The following is a 24,611-nucleotide window of genomic DNA, read 5'->3' as shown; positions in this document are numbered from 1 at the left end:
CATGCACCTTCACAGGCTCTTTTTTAGTTAGTCGAATACTTTGATTCATGAACATAATATATGTGAGACTACTGCATTAATAAGCTTCATTTGTACTTTATTTTAAGTGCTACTTAGCTAATGTTAAACTCAAATAAGGTGGTAGCAGCATGCATTCAGCTTAAAGCCTATACAGAGATGTTAGCATGTCTTTTTAGACTGAATTTACTCAACATGTATATCTTTATTTTGAGAAATAACATATAATAGATACTTTATACGTATTGTAGCGACCCTGCAGTGCTGAACTGGGAGAGACTCACAAGGGGATTGTTGGGGGGAAGACGTTGCCCTAGTTAGCCGGATAGGGCGGGGAGAAAAAGGGGGTGGGGTTTACAAGTGACCGGAAGAGGGTCAAGCTACGGCGGGAGAGCTAGTGAGGGATCCTGAGAGAGCTAAGAGACAATACCGCTACCTATCTTTGTTGTTTTGGGCAGTCTTCCAACCCCGGGGTTTAGTCTGTTTGTAGGGTAATAAAACCCGGATAAATTACAGCCATCGTGTCCTCCTCATTTAAGTAGTTAGCCACCCGTGCGGCGGAGCCGCGAACGCTACATTGGTGTCAGAAGTGGGATCTCCCCAGCCCCCAGTCCCCGCACTACAGTTGGCTAACTACGCTAGCATCGCTAGCCACCGCCGGAGGACCGAAATGGCTGAACACGGTGAGAACACGGACTTATATGCCCCATACACCCCCCCAGAAACACCACGGAGGAAGCCAACCAGCGATGCACAGGTGGTAAGGAGAAAGGAAAAAAAAACAACCTACTCACCCCTTGCTACACTGCTGACGGACCTTCCGGAGGAAATAAAAGGAAGTCCGGTTAAGTTTGCTGCAGCCACCGGATTGCTGACTGAAAGAGCAGATGTAAACAAAGACACGTGTGGACCGGCTCCGGTGGATGCCCAACCAAAATCTATCCCGGAGTTGGAGAGAGACATAACGGCAAGTAAATGGGGTGGCCAACAAAAATCTATCCCGGAGTTGGAGAGAGACATAACGGCAGGGAAATGGGGTGGCCAACCAAAATCTATCCCTGAGTTGGAGAAAGACATTACAGAAAGTCTAGAGGAACGTTTTATGCAGAAAATGAGCATTGCAATGGAGCGTGCTTTGGGAAATGTTCTCAATAACTCAAAAAGTGACATTAAATCCATGAGGGGAGGGGAAGCACAAGATGTTGGGGCTAAACCTCATGAGCCCTATTGCAATGTAAATTCTAACCATGCTACTGACAATGCCAGTGTGAGCTCCGAACCTGCTAACGTTAAGGATGCTCATATCACTGTTGATGTCCCATGCCCAACAACAACCCCCCACCCAAGTACATGCCCCAAAGCAAATACCTACACCGCCAATGGACTCGGCCAAGGTAGCTCCCTGACTGCGGGCTCGGCTAGTCCCTCTACTACCAATAGCCAAACCAGCGATGTGGTAGCTGCTCTGACCACCGCCCTCACCACGGCATTGATGAATGTGCAGGGACCGACACCTTTCCCCAGGGAAGGCCAGCTAAAGGTCGGACGCTATGATGGGCTCACTTCATGGGAAACGTACTGGGCCCAGTTCAACCTCCTAGCGACTGCGAATGGCTGGTCCCCTGCAAAGAGAGCAGTCCATTTAATATCCGCCCTGGAGGGTGAAGCTAGAAAAGTACTACTTGATGTGACTGCTGCTGATCTTGAGAACCCACTAGCTATTTCCAGAGCACTGGAGAGACGTTTTGGAAACACTGCCCCTGCAGTTGTGATGCGGCAGAGGTTTAATGAGCGGATGCGGGGTCCTGGAGAGAAGCTAGGAGTTTTTGCAGCGGAACTGCGCTACCTGGCTCAAAGAGGATTCCCCGATTTCGATGATGCAACCCGCTTGGTGCTAACGAAGGAGGCATTCATCCGTGGCCTGCAGCCCATCCCATTACGGCAGCAAGTCCGGCTCGCAGACCCACAGACCTTGGGAGCAGCTCTAGAGAAAGCACTGGTGGTGGAGGACATCTTCCTGGAGGGTTTTGAAAATGGCTCCACGCAGTCATTGACACGACCTAAGGCTCAAACGTATAAGCCTCCTAGACCCAACCCTCCTCCGCTCGGCACAGAGAGCCCACCGTTGCCCCCAGAGGGTCGACAGAGTCAAGCCTGCTATAATTGCCACCAAAAAGGCCATACATGGCGCTTTTGTCCAGCTCCTGTCACCGCTCCGGAGGGTTCAGCGCCGGGAAACGGGCGGGGCTCGGTGTAGAGGGGAGTCGACCGAGCCAACCCTTGCCCCCCAGAGACTGTGACACTCAACCGGTGATTAGAATACTCCACCTCCCCTCTGCTCACGCCCTTTGCTCCCTTGACACCTTCCCCACAGACTGCTGCAGAATACCTGTACTGGTCAATGGTCAAGGGACCCATGCCCTGCTGGACTCAGGCTCCACTGCAACTGTTCTACACCCGGATCTCCTGCCAGCCGGAACTCAACCCCAAGCCACCGAGGTCCCTCTCATTACCATCACCGGGGGAGAGGCTCCCATGCTGGGGAGGTGTGAAGCACACATCCAAGTAGGAGCATATTCAGTGCGGCAACCGGTCTGGGTTGCAAAACTCAGAGAGAACTGTGTGATTGGACAAGACTTTCTGTTTAGGGCAAGAGCAACATTGGATTTTAACGCACAAGCTATTACCTTTCCAGGCGGGGAGTCTATCCCCTTCCTCAAGGAGGGCGCCGGGGACGTTGTAGTGCAGGGAGACCCACCAGGTTGGCTGGATCCTCCACAGTGGGGGCCCCCTTTCGCAGAGAGCCCTATTCCCCCACTGGATGAAAACCACCCACCATCAGACTCGGTGGTACACGGCCAGCCACCGGTACCGGCCATTGTACAGACCGCAACTGTAACCCCCGAGGCTGAAATGGAAGCCGCAGCGAATTCAACGGTCGCAGACCTTTGGGAGGAGAATCGGGAGGGCCTGACCTCAGATCAACAGGATAAGCTCTGGGACCTTTTGTATAAGTATCGACACAGTTTTTCCACCCACCCCAACGATGTAGGCTGCACACACTTGGTCCAGCACTCTATCGACACAGGGGACGCACGGCCAATCCGGCAACGGCCTAGGCGAGTCCCCTACGCCCGCCAAGCAGCTGCTAACCAAATGATACAAGAGATGAAAGAGGCTGGCATTATCGAACCTTCAGAAAGCCCCTGGGCTTCCTCGGTCGTAATGGCCCCAAGAAAGGCCGGAGGCTGGAGGTTTTGTGTCGACTATCGGCCGTTGAACGACAAGACTGTAAAAGACTCCTATCCACTGCCTCGGATAGATGAGTCTCTTGACTATGTGGCCGGCTCTGCATGGTTTTCCGCTTTGGACCTCCGGAGCGGTTATTGGCAGGTGGCCATGGCCCCAGAGGACAAAGCCAAGACTGCCTTCACCACAGGACGTGGCCTGTGGCAGTTTACAACCATGCCATTCGGGTTGTGTAATGCCCCAGCAACATTCGAAAGGCTAATGGAGAAGGTCCTCGCTGGTGTGCCCCCGGAGCGTTGTCTCATCTACTTGGATGATCTCCTCGCACATGGACCCAGCTTTGACTCCGCGCTCGAGAACCTGAGGGAGGTTTTAGAGCGGATCAAGGGTGCAGGCCTAAAGCTTCATCCTGGGAAGTGCATGTTGCTGCGACGTGAGGTCTCCTTCCTGGGGCACCGAGTCAGTGGAGCCGGCATCAGGACGGAACCGGACAAGGTTGGAGCCGTCCGGGACTGGCCCACCCCCACAGATATCCACCAGCTGAGGTCCTTTTTAGGATTAGCGTCCTACTACCGGCGTTTTGTGGCGGGATTCTCGACGGTCGCTGCGCCTATGTTCAGCTTGATGCGCAAGGACACACCCTTTAAGTGGGGACCTGACCCTATTTAGGCGCAATGGATGTCCACTTGCGGGAGACGACAGACAGTGGTGCGGTTAGCCAAAGTGACAATGGATGTCCACTTGCGGGAGACGACAGACAGTGGTGCGGTTAGCCAAAGTGACAGACCTAATGTTAGACCAATTTACAGGCAATGGACGTCCACTCTCGGGAGAGAGACCTCCAGCATGTGTCCCTGACATGGAGACTCTGTTTATTTCACTCATCCAGGACAGAGACCGGGGAAATCTCCTCTCTGTGGCCCCTCCAAGACCCCCAAAGGACGGACCACAGACCTCCAGCATGTGTCCCTGACATGGGCACCTCCATAACCTTGCACACCGTGAGTCCCCGGACTCCCGGACTTAAGCACTCCCCCACGGACTAAACCCAGATGTTCACACCCTACAGAACTCCATGCCCCTGGTTAACCTAAAGGGGGTGGATTTTGCGGTGCTTTACCGTCGGCACATCGGTATCCATATTCGGCCTTATTCACGGCACCACCACCCCTTCTGTGGAGGATATTCTCATGCTCCTGGTAACCCTTTAAATAGTCTGATACTGTCAGGGCTCATCACCGCACTTTACAAGCCATAAATAATGTTTAAATGGTCGGGGAAAGTGTTTTTAAACGTCTGGAAGAGAGTTGTAGCCTGTCATTTTGCAGGATATCATTTAACATGTAACCTCTCCTGGAAATGCACAGAATATGTCCATTTCCAGGAGAGGTTCCATGTTAAATTATATCCTGCAAAATGACAGGCTATAAGCCAGGAAAAAGTGTTTGAAAGGCGGGGAAAAGTTGTTTAAAATAGTCGGAAAAGTGTTTTTAAACGTCTGGAAGAGAGTTGTTGCCTGTCATTTTGCAGGATATAATTTAACATGGAACCTCTCCTGGAAATGCGCAGAGTATGTCCATTTCCAGGAGAGGTTCCATGTTAAATTATATCCTGCAAAATGACAGGCTATAAGCCAGGAAAAAGTGTTTGAAAGGCGGGGAAAAGTTGTTTAAAATAGTCGGAAAAGTGTTTTTAAACGTCTGGAAGAGAGTTGTTGCCTGTCATTTTGCAGGATATCATTTAACATGGAACCTCTCCTGGAAATGCGCAGAGTATGTCCATTTCCAGGAGAGGTTCCATGTTAAATTATATCCTGCAAAATGACAGGCTATAAGCCAGGAACAAGTGTTTGAAAGGCGGGGAAAAGTTGTTTAAAATAGTCGGAAAAGTGTTTTTAAACGTCTGGAAGAGAGTTGTTGCCTGTCATTTTGCAGGATATAATTTAACATGGAACCTCTCCTGGAAATGCGCAGAGTATGTCCATTTCCAGGAGAGGTTCCATGTTAAATTATATCCTGCAAAATGACAGGCTATAAGCCAGGAAAAAGTGTTTGAAAGGCGGGGAAAAGTTGTTTAAAATACTCTGATACCTCCAGGGCGCATCACCGCATTTTACAAGCCAGGGAAGGTGTCGGAATCCTGGGTAAACATTGTTTAAATAGTCTGACACCTGGCACTGTATTTGCCCCTGGGAGAGGTTCCATGTTAAATTATATCCTGCAAAATGACAGGCTATAAGCCAGGAAAAAGTGTTTGAAAGGCGGGGAAAAGTTGTTTAAAATACTCTGATACCTCCAGGGCGCATCACCGCATTTTACAAGCCAGGGAAGGTGTCGGAATCCTGGGTAAACATTGTTTAAATAGTCTGACACCTGGCACTGTATTTGCCCCTGGGAGAGGTTCCATGTTAAATTATATCCTGCAAAATGACAGGCTATAAGCCAGGAAAAAGTGTTTGAAAGGCGGGGAAAAGTTGTTTAAAATACTCTGATACCTCCAGGGCGCATCACCGCATTTTACAAGCCAGGGAAGGTGTCGGAATCCTGGGTAAACATTGTTTAAATAGTCTGACACCTGGCACTGTATTTGCCCCTGGGAGAGGTTCCATGTTAAATTATATCCTGCAAAATGACAGGCTATAAGCCAGGAAAAAGTGTTTGAAAGGCGGGGAAAAGTTGTTTAAAATACTCTGATACCTCCAGGGCGCATCACCGCATTTTACAAGCCAGGGAAGGTGTCGGAATCCTGGGTAAACATTGTTTAAATAGTCTGACACCTGGCACTGTATTTGCCCCTGGGAGAGGTTCCATGTTAAATTATATCCTGCAAAATGACAGGCTATAAGCCAGGAAAAAGTGTTTGAAAGGCGGGGAAAAGTTGTTTAAAATACTCTGATACCTCCAGGGCGCATCACCGCATTTTACAAGCCAGGGAAGGTGTCGGAATCCTGGGTAAACATTGTTTAAATAGTCTGACACCTGGCACTGTATTTGCCCCTGGGAGAGGTTCCATGTTAAATTATATCCTGCAAAATGACAGGCTATAAGCCAGGAAAAAGTGTTTGAAAGGCGGGGAAAAGTTGTTTAAAATACTCTGATACCTCCAGGGCGCATCACCGCATTTTACAAGCCAGGGAAGGTGTCGGAATCCTGGGTAAACATTGTTTAAATAGTCTGACACCTGGCACTGTATTTGCCCCTGGGAAACTTCAAGGTTATATTCATGTTTTATTATTTATTTAATAATCACATGATTTTTACAAAAACAGTATACACAGTATACATATATACAATAATAATAATAATAATAATATAACAATATACATAATAAAAACATGAAAAGTGGTGAAAATGAGAAAATGTATCCGAAAATAGTGCCTCCTAATGCGGGCATGTGGACAGTAGCCACAGACTCACAGGCACACACACACATGCAGAGATCCAGGGGGCGGAGCACATGGCTTTTTTTACCCAGAAATAAGTCTATGAGAGGCGGGGAGACTCAGAGGACAGGCTGCGTCACCTCACTTTGTAACCCAGGAAAAGAGCAGGAATTCTGGCTGCGTGAGTGTTAAAAGTGCATTCATCTGTGTTAATCCGACAGCCGCAGAGGTGCTGACGCAAAGCAGGCGGAACAAATTGATTATTTGAACCAGGAATAAATGTTTGCAAGGCGGGGAAAGTGTTCCTGCAGCCCCTCCATAACGGTAATAATGATTAGAAATGATTTCCAGGGCAGAAAGCGTTTTTTAAATGTGGAAAAAAATATGTTAAACTGTTTAAAAAGCACAAAGTGATTTGAGTGCAGTTCTCATGTGTCCCCACAGGAGGGCGCGTCGTCCCAGGGAGCACAGTACATGGTGACAAGGTACGATTTATACCCTAAAATAGCATGCTAAGTGTGGGTGGATTAGTTTCAAAGCATGCACACTCTGCTCGTGTCAGACTTCCATCAAATAGACCGGGGAAAACACCTCTCATTAGCCCCTCAAAGACCACCAAAGGACGGACTAAGCAGCTCCAGCACGGCTCCCTCACATGGAGCTCAGGTTATTTCATACCTCCAGGAGAGGGACCGGGAAAACCACCTCTCTGTAGCCCCTGACAGAGCCCCAAAGGACGGACTAAGGACCTCCGGCAACAGTGGCACTTCCATAACCTCGTGCACCGTGAGACCCCGGGCCCCCGGACTTAAGCACTCCCCCACGGACTAAACCCAGATGTTCACACCCTGCAGAATCTCATGCCCCTGGTCACCTTTAAGGGGGGGTGGATTTTGCGGTGCTTTACCGTCCGAACACAAGCATCAATATTCGTCCTCCTTCACAGCAGCAGCAGCAGCAGCAGCAGCAGCAGCAGCAGCAGCAGCAGCAGCAGCAGCACCTGCCCTGCTGGAGGTTCACACTTTAACTTATTTGTATTCGTTTTTTTTTGTTCCCCTCCTCTGCCTTACACATCCTCCCACGCTCGAGCACTCCTCACTCGGACTAAACCCCTCCATGCACACCGCCAGAACCAGAACCTCACGCCCCTGGTGACCTTAAAGGTGTTTGTCTTTGTTTGTTTTTGTACTCCACATAGACAGGCAGGTGTTCAGCACCACGGACAGAGCGGGCCCGCTGCTGCTGCTGCTGGAAGGTGGAACACTTTGAGGCTTTTTATTTTCTCTTTTCTCCCTGCTCCTGCACACACCTTTTGTTACCCTCCTCTGCCTTACACATCCTCCCACGCTCGAGCACTCCTCACTCGGACTAAACCCAGATGTTCACACCCTACAGAACTTCATGCCCCTGGTTACCCTAAAGGGGTGGATTTTGCGGTGCTTTACCGTCCGCACATCGGCATACATATTCGGCCTTATTCATGACACTACCACCCCTTCTTTGGAGGATATTGCAGGATATAATTTAACATGGAACCTCTCCTGGAAATGCACAGAGTATGTCCATTTCCAGGAGAGGTTACATGTTAAATTATATCCTGCAAAATGACAGGCACTGTATTTGCCCCTGGGAACCTTCAAGGTTATACTAATGTTTTTTTTTTATTTTTTATTTAATTATCACACCAATTTTACAAAAACAGTATACAAAATAAACATAATAACAACATGATTAACAGGGGCCTTGGGGCCATATTAGCCGTCTAACTTGTACAGTGCACCGGGGAAAAAAGGTTGAGTCCACGGCCCCTTTCCCCTCATCAGGAGTACCAATCGGTCCTGAAGAAGAGGTATCGCTGCTCTCCGCCCCTGAATCCTCTTCGGAGGTAGCTGACGGTGGTAGACCTCCTTCTGATGATGATGCTGCTGCAGCTGCTGCCGCCGCCCTGAACATGGAGCGGATCTTCAATGCCTCCTTTATTCCAGGCGTATTCGCGTAGAACCGGTCTGCAGTGCTTACGTCGTGGCACATAAACCTAGCCAGAATCGACCTGCTTTCTGGATCTTGGTGATGCTTGATATTGTCAGCCAGGGCAGTGCGCAAGATGGTGAAGGTGACGGCTGTTTCTAGCCCAGCATCAGCCCAAGCCCTCTTCAAGTGAGCGTTCAGGTTCTTGGAAGCCTGCTTCCCCGATGTGAAAAGGAAGAATTCATTCTGAGGACCCGACAAGCCCTCTTTTATCCCCATCCACCGCATGACCCAGCTAAACTCCTTTATTGTAAGCACCAGCTGTGCTTCACCAAATGTCTTGGCAGTCTTGTGATCCTGCACGTGGATGATGTAGCCCTCAGCAGTGCCCCTTCTGTCCGCCTCAAAGACCTCCGTGTTGGTCATGTTTGCATACACACCCGGACGGTGGCCATACAGGAGGCTCCAATGGAGGGTTAGATAGCCATATAGCAGGTACTGGGTGATTGTGGTCGGATTGCTAGCCATCAGGTCAAGGAGATCAGGGATGCGCTTCTCAGCGGCCGCCATGGCGGCGAGAAGCTCCGCCTGGCTCGGCAGACGATCCAGCTTGTCCCTCTTCACCTTAAACTGGTGGAGAGTGACAGACTTTTTCAAATCGTTAATGTTGGCTTTCACCTCTCTGATGATGTGGGTCATATCAGACTGGGTGAGCCTGCACCCCCGGAGCTTTGATGCAGACAAGTACCTCAGGAAATGGTTCACAGTCTTCAGGAACAACAGCGATGTTGTGACTGTCCGGCCCGACTCTGAAATATACTTGCTCCAGCCACGGACCCTCTTTGTGTCTTTTAGAAACAGCCAGTCTGACAGCCGGTCAAAACCATGGGCCATGAATACTATGAAGTTCTTTATCCGGCTGACATTGGACATACAATTCTCTTTCCGTTTTACTGTCGGTGCAAGACCCTCACAATGACCTCTGTATGTCTGAATGTACGTCTCCATGCTTTTAGGCAACGTGATTTCACGCATGGTATTCCGCAGTCCCTTCCCAGTGCACCATTGATTTTGGGAAGAGGGCCAGTCCTTAGCCAGATTAGCTTTCAGCTTATTGGAGACAGACGCACGGGTCTTCTGGCATACAGGGGTCTCACTACAGGAGGCTTCTACGGACCGCATGACAGTCTGCATCGGGGTCTTGCTTCCGGAGGCTTCTGGGGACCGCATCACAGACTTGAGAGGGATCTCACTCGCAGAGGCTTCTATGGACCGCATGACAGTCTTCACTGGGGTCTCACTACCGGAGGCTTCTGGGGACCACATGACAGTCTTCACTGGGGTCTTGCTTCCGGAGGCTTCTGGGGACCGCATCACAGACTTGAGAGGGGTCTCTCTACCGGAGGCTTTGTTGGACCGCATGACAGTCTTCACCGGGGTCTTGCTTCCGGAGGCTTCTGGGGACCGCATGACAGTGTTCACCGGGGTCTCACTACCGGAGGCTTTGTCGGACCGCATGACAGTCTTCACCGGGGTCTTGCTTCCGGAGGCTTCTGGGGACCGCATCACAGACTTGAGGGGGGTCTCACTCGCAGAGGCTTCTATGGACCGCATGACAGTCTTCACCGGGGTCTTGAGAGGGGTATTGCTGCCGGAGGCTACTGAGTTCATGTCGGGGGTACTTGGGATTGCTACGCCCTTAAATCGTATACATTCTTCGTCTTCCTCAAGCAGAGCAGCAGTGGCATTCTGCTTCCTGGGTTTTAGACCCTGTTTTAGCCTGGAGCGCAGGGTCTTCACCTCATCAATGAGGGCATCCTTCTGAGCCCTCAATGCCACATTGTCCAGCCTCACCTGCATGCAGTCCTCTTCGTCACACTCGGTATGTGGGGAGAAGGGTGGAGGGTGCACCGGGTATTCCTCCTCATTGTCTATATCCAATGATGTAGCCATTCCAATGATGGGATTAGTCTCTCGGAGGTCATGGAGCAACTGCAGGGCCACACTATGCTTCAGCCTTGCCATGACCTGATGTGCCTCATCTCGGGAGAACTCAGGGTGGTCACGAGTTACATGACGGTGTAGTTTCCTCCCAGCATACGAACACCCTGTGATGGGACAGGGTTTGGTCCGAACATTTATTCTACCACTGGCCATTTTAAGAATGATGCCTCTTTCATCCAGGTTCCGCACTGCATGTTTGTGCTTAAGGTGCTTATTCAAAGCCAGATAGCGGAGGCTGCACACCGGGCATTCGGTCAACATCCTTCCAAAAACACACACAATGAATTATATTTAAATGGTTTTCTGTTTCTCCGTTTATATGCGTTAGCCAACTGCTGATTGCAACCATGGGTCCGATGCTTCAATGCAGGGAACACGGACCAAGGGGAGGACTTGGGTTACCACCTGGTTAAAATGGTCCCACCTCCGCACCAACGCGACTGGCGATGGGTCCGATACATTGATTGTTTTTTGTTTCATGGTTCTGCCACGAACTCACAAGACAGTTTTGGGTACAAAACGTGGGGGTAACAGTACCTCCGGGCGCTCCGTCCCGCTCCGGCTTTCGCCGCAGCGGGGGGAGGAGGCATTGAACCCCTCGCACCTGCCCCCGGAGGAGGCAGGGGAGTCAGGTACCCGGAGGCGCACGGTGGACGGCCAGGGCGAGACCGCCACACCGCACTGGAGTCAGAGTTCCGAGTTTTTCGAGCCAGGTCCCGGTGAAACGCAGTACGGAGCACCCGGCAGGAACCTCCAGCAGACCCCCCCGCGCGGTTCCCTCGTCCCTCGGAAGAGGCGGAGAGGTGGGTGTTTTTCATCTGCTGGCGGACTGCCGGGGAGAACGTGCTGCTCGGGAGCCAGGCTCAGAGTTAGTGGAAGTGAGAGCCCGTGCACCTGCCTTTTACAGCAGGCACGCGCTGGTATCGGGGTGGGGAGAGAAGGTAGATGCAGAGGCTGCAGAAACAGCCAGAGCCTTTCCCCTCTAACACACCCCTCATTTGGTTCATGAGCACTGGGCAGAGTCCCCTGTCAACTCTCCTTATATTCCTCCGGAGACCAGTTGGGAAATGGCAGCATCCCACTTCACCTGGTAGACCAATATCGTTAAATGAGCTCAGTAATGTACTGCACAACATCACATGGGTAAAATGAGCTATATCATGCACTGCAAAATCACATTTGGTTTATTTCCAAAAAGCCTGGAAAAAACACATATCCATCATGTCCTGTAAAATATCATTCTTTGTTTATGTCCGCTCCAGGATTACCCGTAGTTTGGATGAACCGACCGCCAAGCACCGGAAGCTGGACCCGGGGAGGAGGCCCTCCGATGGCGGGTCAAAGTTGATGATACCGCAGCTGGCTGGACACTAGCCGTAGAAGAACACCTGGGCGGGACCAGGCATGTCCCTCTTTGCAGACAAGCATATGTGCTCCCAGGAGCAGAGTCAATCACACAGTTTGGAGGAACCGACCGCCTAGCACCGGAAGCTGGACCCGGGGAGGAGGCCCTCCGATGGCGGGTCAAAGTTGATGATACCGCAGCTGGCTGGACACTAGCCGTAGAAGAACACCTGGGCGGGACCAGGCATGTCCCTCTTTGCAGACAAGCATATGTGCTCCCAGGAGCAGAGTCAATCACACAGTTTGGAGGAACCGACCGCCTAGCACCGGAAGCTGGACCCGGGGAGGAGGCCCTCCGATGGCGGGTCAAAGTTGATGATACCGCAGCTGGCTGGACACTAGCCGTAGAAGAACACCTGGGCGGGACCAGGCATGTCCCTCTTTGCAGACAAGCATATGTGCTCCCAGGAGCAGAGTCAAACCCGCAGTTTGGAAGAACCGACCGCCAGAGCACCGGCACGAAGCCGGGCCGGCGGAGGCCTTCCGATGGCGGGTCACGTTTGCCATTCGATCAATGTCTTTGCAGACAAGCATATATGTGGTTGTTACGCAGGATCAAATAGGTAGTTTGATGAAGTAGGGTCCTGTGCCCGGAGCAAGGCCAATTGCTGAATGCCGCAGCCGACTAAGGCCGCTATGCCACAGTGGAGGATGAGAGAAACAGGTGTTTGTTTTGCATTCCGCGGCAAAGAGGGGAGGTGGAACTTCCACCCCGCTACGGAACCTGTGGTGGGACCCCTGAGTCAGACGGTTCGTCTTGGAAACGCTTCATATCGGTCGGCCTGGGAGGTAAGAGACACGCAGGGTAACGGACACGCAGGGTTACCCCCACGCAGCCCACGCAACACGGAGGAGGCAGGGGAGTCTGGTACCCGGAGGCGCATGGCCGCAACACCGCACTGGAGTCAGGGTTTCGAGTTTTTCGAGCCAGGTCCCAGTGAACGCAAGACTCCAGCAGGAGCCTCCAGCAGACCCCCCCGACGTTTCCCCCGTCCCTCCCGGCCATCAGAGTCGAACCCGCAGTTCGGAGGAACCGACCGCCAGAGCACCGGCACGAGGCCGGGCCGGCGGAGGCCCTCCGATGGCGGGTCACGTTTGCCATTCGATCAATGTCTTTGCAGACAAGCATATATGTGGTTGTTACGCAGGATCAAATAGGTAGTTTGATGAAGTAGGGTCCTGTGCCCGGAGCCTCCAGCAGACCCCCCCGACGTTTCCCTCGTCCCTCCCGGCCATCAGAGTCGAACCCGCAGTTCGGAGGAACCGACCGCCAGAGCACCGGCACGAGGCCGGGCCGGCGGAGGCCCTCCGATGGCGGGTCACGTTTGCCATTCGATCAATGTCTTTGCAGACAAGCATATATGTGGTTGTTACGCAGGATCAAATAGGTAGTTTGATGAAGTAGGGTCCTGTGCCCGGAGCAAGGCCAATTGCTGAATGCCGCAGCCGACTAAGGCCGCTATGCCACAGTGGAGGATGAGAGAAACAGGTGTTTGTTTTGCATTCCGCGGCAAAGAGGGGAGGTGGAACTTCCACCCCGCTACGGAACCTGTGGTGGGACCCCTGAGTCAGACGGTTCGTCTTGGAAACGCTTCATATCGGTCGGCCTGGGAGGTAAGAGACACGCAGGGTAACGGACACGCAGGGTTACCCCCACGCAGCCCACGCAACACGGAGGAGGCAGGGGAGTCTGGTACCCGGAGGCGCATGGCCGCAACACCGCACTGGAGTCAGGGTTTCGAGTTTTTCGAGCCAGGTCCCAGTGAACGCAAGACTCCAGCAGGAGCCTCCAGCAGACCCCCCCCGACGTTTCCCCCGTCCCTCCCGGCCATCAGAGTCGAACCCGCAGTTCGGAGGAACCGACCGCCAGAGCACCGGCACGAGGCCGGGCCGGCGGAGGCCCTCCGATGGCGGGTCACGTTTGCCATTCGATCAATGTCTTTGCAGACAAGCATATATGTGGTTGTTACGCAGGATCAAATAGGTAGTTTGATGAAGTAGGGTCCTGTGCCCGGAGCCTCCAGCAGACCCCCCCGACGTTTCCCTCGTCCCTCCCGGCCATCAGAGTCGAACCCGCAGTTCGGAGGAACCGACCGCCAGAGCACCGGCACGAGGCCGGGCCGGCGGAGGCCCTCCGATGGCGGGTCACGTTTGCCATTCGATCAATGTCTTTGCAGACAAGCATATATGTGGTTGTTACGCAGGATCAAATAGGTAGTTTGATGAAGTAGGGTCCTGTGCCCGGAGCAAGGCCAATTGCTGAATGCCACAGCCGACTAAGGCCGCTATGCCACAGTGGAGGATGAGAGAAACAGGTGTTTGTTTTGCATTCCGCGGCAAAGAGGGGAGGTGGAACTTCCACCCCGCTACGGAACCTGTGGTGGGACCCCTGAGTCAGACGGTTCGTCTTGGAAACGCTTCATATCGGTCGGCCTGGGAGGTAAGAGACACGCAGGGTAACGGACACGCAGGGTTACCCCCACGCAGCCCACGCAACACGGAGGAGGCAGGGGAGTCTGGTACCCGGAGGCGCATGGCCGCAACACCGCACTGGAGTCAGGGTTTCGAGTTTTTCGAGCCAGGTCCCAGTGAACGCAAGACTCCAGCAGGAGCCTCCAGCAGACCCCCCCGACGTTTCCCTCGTCCCTCCCGGCCATCAGAGTCGAACCCGCAGTTCGGAGGAACCGACCGCCAGAGCACCGGCACGAGGCCGGGCCGGCGGAGGCCCTCCGATGGCGGGTCGCGTTTGCCATTCGATCAGTGAGAAATCAGAAGAGGAAGGGGGAAGAAAAAAGACTAACTTGTCTTTTTGGAGAACCATCAAAAATGGGTGAAAATGAAAAAATGTATCCGAGAATAGTGCCCCATAAGGCGGGTAAAGTCCCCTGTCAACTCCCCTCACCTTCCTCCACACTCTGAAAAAGTCAGAGTTATTTTTTGGAGAACCATCAAAAAGGGCTAAAAGTGTTGAAATGTATCCGGGAATAGTGCCCCATAAGGCGGGTAAAGTCCCCTGTCAACTCCCCTCACCTTCCTCCACACTCTGAAAAAGTCAGAGTTATCTTTTGGAGAACCATCAAAAAGGGCTAAAAGTGTTGAAATGTATCCGGGAATAGTGCCCCATAAGGCGGGTAAAGTCCCCTGTCAACTCCCCTCACCTTCCTCCACACTCTGAAAAAGTCAGAGTTATTTTTTGGAGAACCATCAAAAAGGGCTAAAAGTGTTGAAATGTATCCGGGAATAGTGCCCCATAAGGCGGGTAAAGTCCCCTGTCAACTCCCCTCACCTTCCTCCACACTCTGAAAAAGTCAGAGTTATTTTTTGGAGAACCATCAAAAAGGGCTAAAAGTGTTGAAATGTATCCGGGAATAGTGCCCCATAAGGCGGGTAAAGTCCCCTGTCAACTCCCCTCACCTTCCTCCACACTCTGAAAAAGTCAGAGTTATTTTTTGGAGAACCATCAAAAAGGGCTAAAAGTGTTGAAATGTATCCGGGAATAGTGCCCCATAAGGCGGGTAAAGTCCCCTGTCAACTCCCCTCACCTTCCTCCACACTCTGAAAAAGTCAGAGTTATTTTTTGGAGAACCATCAAAAAGGGCTAAAAGTGTTGAAATGTATCCGGGAATAGTGCCCCATAAGGCGGGTAAAGTCCCCTGTCAACTCCCCTCACCTTCCTCCACACTCTGAAAAAGTCAGAGTTATTTTTTGGAGAACCATCAAAAAGGGCTAAAAGTGTTGAAATGTATCCGGGAATAGTGCCCCATAAGGCGGGTAAAGTCCCCTGTCAACTCCCCTCACCTTCCTCCACACTCTGAAAAAGTCAGAGTTATTTTTTGGAGAACCATCAAAAAGGGCTAAAAGTGTTGAAATGTATCCGGGAATAGTGCCCCATAAGGCGGGTAAAGTCCCCTGTCAACTCCCCTCACCTTCCTCCACACTCTGAAAAAGTCAGAGTTATTTTTTGGAGAACCATCAAAAAGGGCTAAAAGTGTTGAAATGTATCCGGGAATAGTGCCCCATAAGGCGGGTAAAGTCCCCTGTCAACTCCCCTCACCTTCCTCCACACTCTGAAAAAGTCAGAGTTATTTTTTGGAGAACCATCAAAAAGGGCTAAAAGTGTTGAAATGTATCCGGGAATAGTGCCCCATAAGGCGGATAAAGTCCCCTGTCAACTCCCCTCACCTTCCTCCACACTCTGAAAAAGTCAGAGTTATTTTTTGGAGAACCATCAAAAAGGGCTAAAAGTGTTGAAATGTATCCGGGAATAGTGCCCCATAAGGCGGATAAAGTCCCCTGTCAACTCCCCTCACCTTCCTCCACACTCTGAAAAAGTCAGAGTTATTTTTTGGAGAACCATCAAAAAGGGCTAAAAGTGTTGAAATGTATCCGGGAATAGTGCCCCATAAGGCGGATAAAGTCCCCTGTCAACTCCCCTCACCTTCCTCCACACTCTGAAAAAGTCAGAGTTATTTTTTGGAGAACCATCAAAAAGGGCTAAAAGTGTTGAAATGTATCCGGGAATAGTGCCCCATAAGGCGGATAAAGTCCCCTGTCAACTCCCCTCACCTTCCTCCACACTCTGAAAAAGTCAGAGTTATTTTTTGGAGAACCATCAAAAAGGGCTAAAAGTGTTGAAATGTATCCGAGAATAGTGCCCCATAAGGCGGATAAAGTCCCCTGTCAACTCCCCTCACCTTCCTCCACACTCTGAAAAAGTCAGAGTTATTTTTTGGAGAACCATCAAAAAGGGCTAAAAGTGTTGAAATGTATCCGAGAATAGTGCCCCATAAGGCGGGTAAAGTCCCCTGTCAACTCCCCTCACCTTCCTCCACACTCTGAAAAAGTCAGAGTTATTTTTTGGAGAACCATCAAAAAGGGCTAAAAGTGTTGAAATGTATCCGAAAATAGTGCCTCATGAGGCGGATTGAGTCCCCTGTCAACTCCCCTTACCTTCCTCCAGAGCCCAGTTCAAAAACTTTAAGTTTGGTAAGAACCATGCTGGGGGGTCTCCAGGCAACAAAATGTATCCGAGCCAAAGTGCACATACAGCGGATGAATTCCTCCATGAAGTTACACAGCCGTTTTTTTTCTGAGTCCTCTCAAAAACCGGGTTTCCGATTTCGTGCAGAAGGTAGCTTGTAAAACATGAACGGTTTTTTACAACGGAGGAGGGGAAGTCTGGATTCCCCTCTCCGTTGTACCTTGCAACGGGGTAGGGGAAAATTGTTCGGCGCTTCGTCCCGAAGCGCCGAACACTTTTCCCCTTCTCCAATTTTTCAGATCCCCTCTCCCATGTAATTTTAAAAGTTCATTTTTTGATTATTTTAACATATAATTGACCGTTTTCTTTCATTTTTTTTTCATTCCACGGGTGGGGGCCTATGGCAGGCTGCCTATGAGCTCCCAAATTTGGCCCGGATCATCCGGGATTTGTGGGATAAGCTCCATAAACTGACAAAGTCATCCAAATATGTCGCTTTTATCGCCCAAAGATATATCATGCAAATACATTAAAATAGTAAAAGGTACAATTGTGCTCGGCATTAACCGGAATTTGATTTATATAGCCCCCAAAAAATAATTAAAAATCATTTTCGTGGGGAAAAGTGTTAAAACGCCTGATTAAAGCATTTGCGGGACCCCAGCGAGCTCCAGACTATGTGCATTGTGTCGGGGACCCTGGAGAATGATAAAACACATCATTTAAATGCCAAAAACACCATTAAAAGTCACTTTTAGGGGCAAAAAACAGCCTCTGTCCACTTCGTTAACAAAGTGATGGGGAAAAGGACCAAATCGTGATTAAAGCATTTTGCGGGACCCCAGCGAGCTCCAGACTAGTTTCATTGTGTCGGGGACCCTGGAGAAATATAAAACCCATCATTTAAAGGCCAAAAACACCATTAAAAGTCACTTTTAGGGGCACAAAACAGCCTCTGTCCACTTCGTTAACAAAGTGATGGGGAAAAGGACAAAATCGTGATTAAAGCATTTTGCGGGACCCCAGCGAGCTCCAGACTAGTTTCATTGTGTCGGGGACCCTGGATAATGATAAAACACATCATTTAAATACAAAAAACACCATTAAAAGTCACTTTTAGGGGCAAAAAACAGCCTCTGTCCACTTCGTTAACAAAGTGATGGGGAAAAGGACCAAATCGTGATTAAAGCATTTTGCGGGACCCCAGCGAGCTCCAGACTATGTGCATTGCGTCGGGGACCCTGGAGAAAGATAAAACACATCATTTAAATACAAAAAACACCATTAAAAGTCACTTTTAGGGGCAAAAAACAGCCTCTGTCCACTTCGTTAACAAAGTGATGGGGAAAAGGACCAAATCGTGATTAAAGCATTTTGCGGGACCCCAGCGAGCTCCAGACTAGTTTCATTGTGTCGGGGACCCTGGATAATGATAAGACCCATCATTTAAATGCCAAAAACACCATTAAAAGTCACTTTTAGGGGCAAAAAACAGCCTCTGTCCACTTCGTTAACAAAGTGATGGGGAAAAGGACCAAATCGTGATTAAAGCATTTTGCGGGACCCCAGCGAGCTCCAGACTATGTGCATTGCGTCGGGGACCCTGGAGAAAGATAAAACACATCATTTAAATACAAAAAACACCATTAAAAGTCACTTTTAGGGGCAAAAAACAGCCTCTGTCCACTTCGTTAACAAAGTGATGGGGAAAAGGACAAAATCGTGATTAAAGCATTTTGCGGGACCCCAGCGAGCTCCAGACTAGTTTCATTGTGTCGGGGACCCTGGAGAAATATAAAACCCATCATTTAAATGCCAAAAACACCATTAAAAGTCACTTTTAGGGGCAAAAAACAGCCTCTGTCCACTTCGTTAACAAAGTGATGGGGAAAAGGACAAAATCGTGATTAAAGCATTTTGCGGGACCCCAGCGAGCTCCAGACTAGTTTCATTGTGTCGGGGACCCTGGATAATGATAAAACACATCATTTAAATGCCAAAAACACCATTAAAAGTCACTTTTAGGGGCAAAAAACAGCCTCTGTCCACTTCGTTAACAAACTGATGGGGAAATGGACAAAATCGTGATTAAAGCATTTGCGGGACCCCAGCGAGCTCCAGACTAGTTGCATTGTCTTGGGGACCCTCCACAATGATAAGACCCATCATTTAAATGCCAAAAACACCATTAAAAGTCACTTTTAGGGGCAAAAAACAGCCTCTGTCCACTTCGTTAACAAAGTGATGGGGAAAAGGACAAAATCGTGATTAAAGCATTTTGCGGGACCCCAGCGAGCTCCAGACTAGTTTCATTGTGTCGGGGACCCTGGAGAACGATAAGACCCATCATTTAAATACAAAAAACACCATTAAAAGTCACTTTTAGGGGCGAAAAACAGCCTCTGTCCACTTCGTTAACAAACTGATAGGCAAATGGACAGAAGGGGGAACACGGCCCAGCCGCTGCTCCGCTGCTCCAGACTATGTGCATTGTGTCGGGGAGCCAGGTCAAACCCCTCCATGCACACCGCCAGAACCAGAACCTCACGACCCTGGTGACCTTAAAGGTGTTTGTCTTTGTTTGTTTTTGTACTCCACATAGACAGGCAGGTGTTCAGCACCGCGGGCCCGCTGCTGCTGCTGCTGCTGCTGGAAGGTGGAACACTTTGAGTCTTTTTATTTTCTCTTTTCTCCCTGCTCCTGCACACACCTTTTGTTACCCTCCTCTGCCTTACACATCCTCCCACGCTCGAGCACTCCTCACTCGGACTAAACCCCTCCATGCACACCGCCAGAACCAGAACCTCACGACCCTGGTGACCTTAAAGGTGTTTGTCTTTGTTTGTTTTTGTACTCCACATAGACAGGCAGGTGTTCAGCACCGCGGGCCCGCTGCTGCTGCTGCTGCTGCTGGAAGGTGGAACACTTTGAGTCTTTTTATTTTCTCTTTTCTCCCTGCTCCTGCACACACCTTTTGTTACCCTCCTCTGCCTTACACATCCTCCCACGCTCGAGCACTCCTCACTCGGACTAAACCCCTCCATGCACACCGCCAGAACCAGAACCTCACGACCCTGGTGACCTTAAAGGTGTTTGTCTTTGTTTGTTTTTGTACTCCACATAGACAGGCAGGTGTTCAGCACCGCGGGCCCGCTGCTGCTGCTGCTGGAAGGTGGAACACTTTGAGTCTTTTTATTTTCTCTTTTCTCCCTGCTCCTGCACACACCTTTTGTTACCCTCCTCTGCCTTACACATCCTCCCACGCTCGAGCACTCCTCACTCGGACTAAACCCCTCCATGCACACCGCCAGAACCAGAACCTCACGACCCTGGTGACCTTAAAGGTGTTTGTCTTTGTTTGTTTTTGTATTCCACATAGACAGGCTGGGGTTCAGCACCACGCACAGAGCCTACCCGCTACCTCCAGGGCGCATCACCACATTTTACAAGCCAGGAAAGGTGCATGGATCCTGGGTAAACATTGATTAAGTGTTTTTAAATGTGTGGAACAGTGTTTTGTCACTTTCAAAACTCTCCTGTCATTGACCGGAGAATTTGGGTCGATGTTGTATTCAATCTGGCCATTAATATTCCAGTGAGACGAAGTACGTACATTGACCGGAGTGATCCCATGTTAATGTTGTCCAAATACCGGAACATTCCCTAACCAGGATGCAGCGTTCCAACAGCTGAAGCGCGTATTATGCGAAGACCCGGTGCTGGTTGCCCCTAACCCAGAGCTGCCATTCCTCCTTGACACGGATGCCAGCAACACGGGCATTGGCGCTGTACTCTCGCAGTTAACCCCAGAAGGAGAGCGGGTTGTTGCGTATCACAGTCGCACCCTTGATAAACCGGAGAAGAACTACTGTGTAACTCGCAAAGAACTGCTGGCGGTGATTGATGCTGTGGGGCATTTCAAGCATTTCCTCTGTGGCCTCCCATTCATCATCAGAACCGACCATGCTGCGTTGAAGTGGCTTATGTCCTTTAAGGAACCGGAAGGACAAGTAGCAAGGTGGATCGAACAGCTCCAGGCTTTTCAGTTCACCATACAACATAGGGCTGGAGAAATTCACACGAACGCAGACAGTCTCTCTCGCCGGCCGTGCGCCCCAGGTTGTTCCCACTGTGACCGTGCTGATGAGCGGGAAGCGGTGAACCTGAACCCGGGGATGGTGGTCTGTCGGGCCCTCTTACCCAACAATGCGAATAGGTGGAGAGAGATGCAGCTTGAAGACCCTGACCTTAAAATGGTCATGGGATGGCTGGAGTCCGACGTGCGGCCGCCTTGGGATGAGGTGGTTGCCCTCTCTGCCACCGTCCGAGGACTCTGGTCTCAATGGCCGGGAGTGGAACTCCAGGAAGGAGTCCTGAAGAGGTGCTGGCGGGAACCCGCCACCGGAGAGGAACGCTGGCAAGTCGTTGTACCTAAAGACCTCCGCAAAGAAGTGCTCCAGGTGCATCATGGATCCCCTGGAGTTGGACACTTCGGAGTAACAAAGACGTTGCGGCGACTAAGACAGACATTCTATTGGGGCCTGAGCCGGAGGGATGTTGAGGACTACTGCCGCCGCTGTGATGCCTGTACGGCTCGTAAAGGACCCCAGGGCCAGTCCCGTGCACCCTTGCAGCAACATTGTGTAGGGGCACCGATGGACCGAGTAGCCGTCGATATACTGGGGCCACTCCCCCGTACTACTGGAGGGAATCGGTATGTGCTGGTCGCCATTGACTACTTCACAAAATGGCCGGAAGCGTATCCCCTGCCTGACCAAGAGGCAACCACCGTAGCAGAGGCCTTGGTGCAAGGGATGTTCAGCCGCTTTGGCACCCCCTCTGAGCTTCATTCCGACCAAGGACGGAACTTTGAGTCACAGGTTTTCGCAGCAATGTGTAGCCAGCTTGGCATTAAGAAAACTAGGACCACCCCACTTCACCCACAAAGCGACGGTTTAGTGGAACGGTTCATGAGGACCTTGGGTGCTCAGCTGGCCCTCACCACTGCCCCGGATCAAAGTGACTGGGACCTGCAGATACCCCTCATCCTCATGGCTTACCGCAGTGCAGTCCAAGACTCAACCGGCTGTACTCCAGCGTTGTTGATGTTGGGCCGGGAGCTCAGAACGCCACCGGAGTTGATGTATGGACGGCCTCCGGATGCACCTGATGCCTTGGCTGGTCCGGAGTATGCCAGGCGGCTGCAGGATCGTCTAGAAAAGGCCCACAGCTTCGCCAGAAACTAGTCTCAACAGGCAGGTGTCCGCCAAAAGCGGGTCTATGACGTGCACGTCAAAGGTCAGGATTTCCAGGCTGGGGACCTTGCCTGGGTGTATGGACCAAAGAGAGTGAAGGGCCGTTGCCCCAAGCTGGATAGCACATGGGTTGGCCCTTGCTACGTGGTCGAGAGAGTGGGGGAGGTGGTTTATAGGGTCAAACTGGTTCCCAGAGGGCGCACAGTGGTACTGCACCGGGATAGGATGGCACCTTACAAAGGGGACCAACAGCCAGCCTTTCCTGTGACCCCTACTAGAGCACGGCGCGGGCCCCCCCGCCGAAGGAGAGACCCACCGATGCAGCCACTGGATGTCCTTCAAGGGGAGGTGGTGACCCCGCTGGGAGCAATAGTGCCACGGAATACTACTCCACAAGTGAATCATGGAGTAAGGAGGTCGCAGAGGGAGCGACGGATGCCGGTTCGCTTTCAAAGTGTTGCTCTACCTCGGGGACGAGGAATTACCGGGGGGGGCAATGTAGCGACCCTGCAGTGCTGAACTGGGAGAGACTCACAAGGGGATTGTTGGGGGGAAGACGTTGCCCTAGTTAGCCGGATAGGGCGGGGAGAAAAAGGGGGTGGGGTTTACAAGTGACCGGAAGAGGGTCAAGCTACGGCGGGAGAGCTAGTGAGGGATCCTGAGAGAGCTAAGAGACAATACCGCTACCTATCTTTGTTGTTTTGGGCAGTCTTCCAACCCCGGGGTTTAGTCTGTTTGTAGGGTAATAAAACCCGGATAAATTACAGCCATCGTGTCCTCCTCATTTAAGTAGTTAGCCACCCGTGCGGCGGAGCCGCGAACGCTACAGTATTATAAACTGTTGCCTGAATTAAAAACTTCAATGTTTGCTTCATTGAAAGCACTCATGTCCTCATTACACGTCCATATATTGAATTCATTCAAAGTGTTTTCTGGTAATGATACGAGCAGCGCATTAGTCACTTTGTTATTCAAATGTTTCCCCCACGCGACTAACTGTGTCCTTCTTTGTTTACCCATCACTTGTCTTGTAACTTTACACTTTCCCTGGACTTAGAGGTGTGGCATGTACACAAACACCTTGTTAGCATGCTGGCTAAGTGGCTATGACCGGCTTCTGGATGAATTATTTCCTTCTCTTCCTCTCAGGGATGCCTAAACCTCTGCAGTTTCATGCCGAAGAGGGAGAATACCTCACAGTGGAATGGAGGTTCTCGTCCCAAGCCAACATCCCCATCTCCTCTGTGAAGATCCACTGCCTGACGGTGTTGGGTCTGAAGGTGCTCTACAACCTAGACAGCAGCGTGCAAGAGTCCCAGCATGAGCAGTTTGCAGGACGGGTGCAGAGCGACAAAGAGGCGCTGAGAGCAGGAAGTGTGAGGCTTCAGCTGTCAAGAGTCACGGTGAAGGACTCGGGCCGTTTCCTCTGCAGGATGCTCATTGCATCTGCCAGGAAGGTGCAAGAGTTTCACCTCAACATCACAGGTAAGACCTTGGACTTTGTTGTATGTAGAATGTATGAAGTTCATGTATGATTTTGAATAGATGAGTAAAAAAAAGAATTCAATAAAAACAGATCTCGTGAGAGACACAAGCAAACAGTAACATGGAAACAAATCCCACAAATCGACTTGGGAATAACCAAAACTCAGGAAAGCAGATACATAACTTGTAATGCTCTTTACAGAAGCTGTTAAGCGCACCACAGTTGAAGCAACACCAACAACCCTGCAGCCCCCAAGCCCTCCAGCAGAGGGTCGATGGAGGCCTGGTCTTTATGTCGCTCTGCTAATGCCAGCAGCAGCAGCTTTAATGACCGCCTGTCGCTGGAAGTATCAAACAAGGCACTACAAAAAAGACAGGACCTAGAAATGGTGTCAAATGGCACATGTAGCATGTAGCCTCATACAATGCTTCTGATGCCCCCTGCTGCTCTGAAGAGGAACTCACCTGGAGAAAATGAAGTTATAAAGGTGTTGCTGTGTGTAAATACTGTGACATCACATGCACTATAATGACAATTATTGCTGATGCAAAGGGCATAGATAGTCTATATATATATATTTAGAATATGTGAAGCTTACCGAAGAAGTACAATAGTGTAAAATTCTAATTCAAACTGAAGTAAAAATAATAATTATGCATTTCAGAATAATTTACATTAATTTATTGTATTACAATTATTGTTGCAATAATGTTATCCTCCATGTTATGTAACTGCTTGTGGCCGTTGTAAATTAATAGATATCAAATGTATTTAATATATCTATATATATACGTTCAGTATTTCCCATCAATAGATCACAGCTCTGCATTGGGATTAACGTGCACCTCCTCTAATGGCCACTAG

The 24,611-nt window shown here is 50.5% G+C and overlaps 2 protein-coding genes across 2 annotated transcripts in view; one reads left to right on the top strand and one right to left on the bottom strand.

Annotated features, from left to right (window-relative positions):
* Positions 1-24,611, bottom strand: part of LOC307027567 (uncharacterized protein) — a 49,911-nt gene that overhangs the window by 7,967 nt on the left and 17,333 nt on the right. The window lies entirely within an intron of this gene.
* On the top strand, positions 283-24,611 carry LOC307027570 (uncharacterized protein). The gene is made up of 3 exons (XM_079695843.1): positions 283-701; positions 23,411-23,746; positions 23,949-24,611. Exons 1-3 carry the CDS (start codon positions 689-691, stop codon positions 24,128-24,130), a joined length of 531 nt encoding a protein of 176 aa, XP_079551969.1. The 5' UTR covers positions 283-688; the 3' UTR covers positions 24,131-24,611.

The sequence above is a fragment of the Notothenia rossii genome (genome assembly GCF_949606895.1).
Source record: "Notothenia rossii genome assembly, contig: scaffold_94, whole genome shotgun sequence".
Taxonomy (NCBI): Eukaryota; Metazoa; Chordata; class Actinopteri; order Perciformes; family Nototheniidae; genus Notothenia; species Notothenia rossii.
This window is presented reverse-complemented; position numbering and strand designations above follow the sequence as displayed.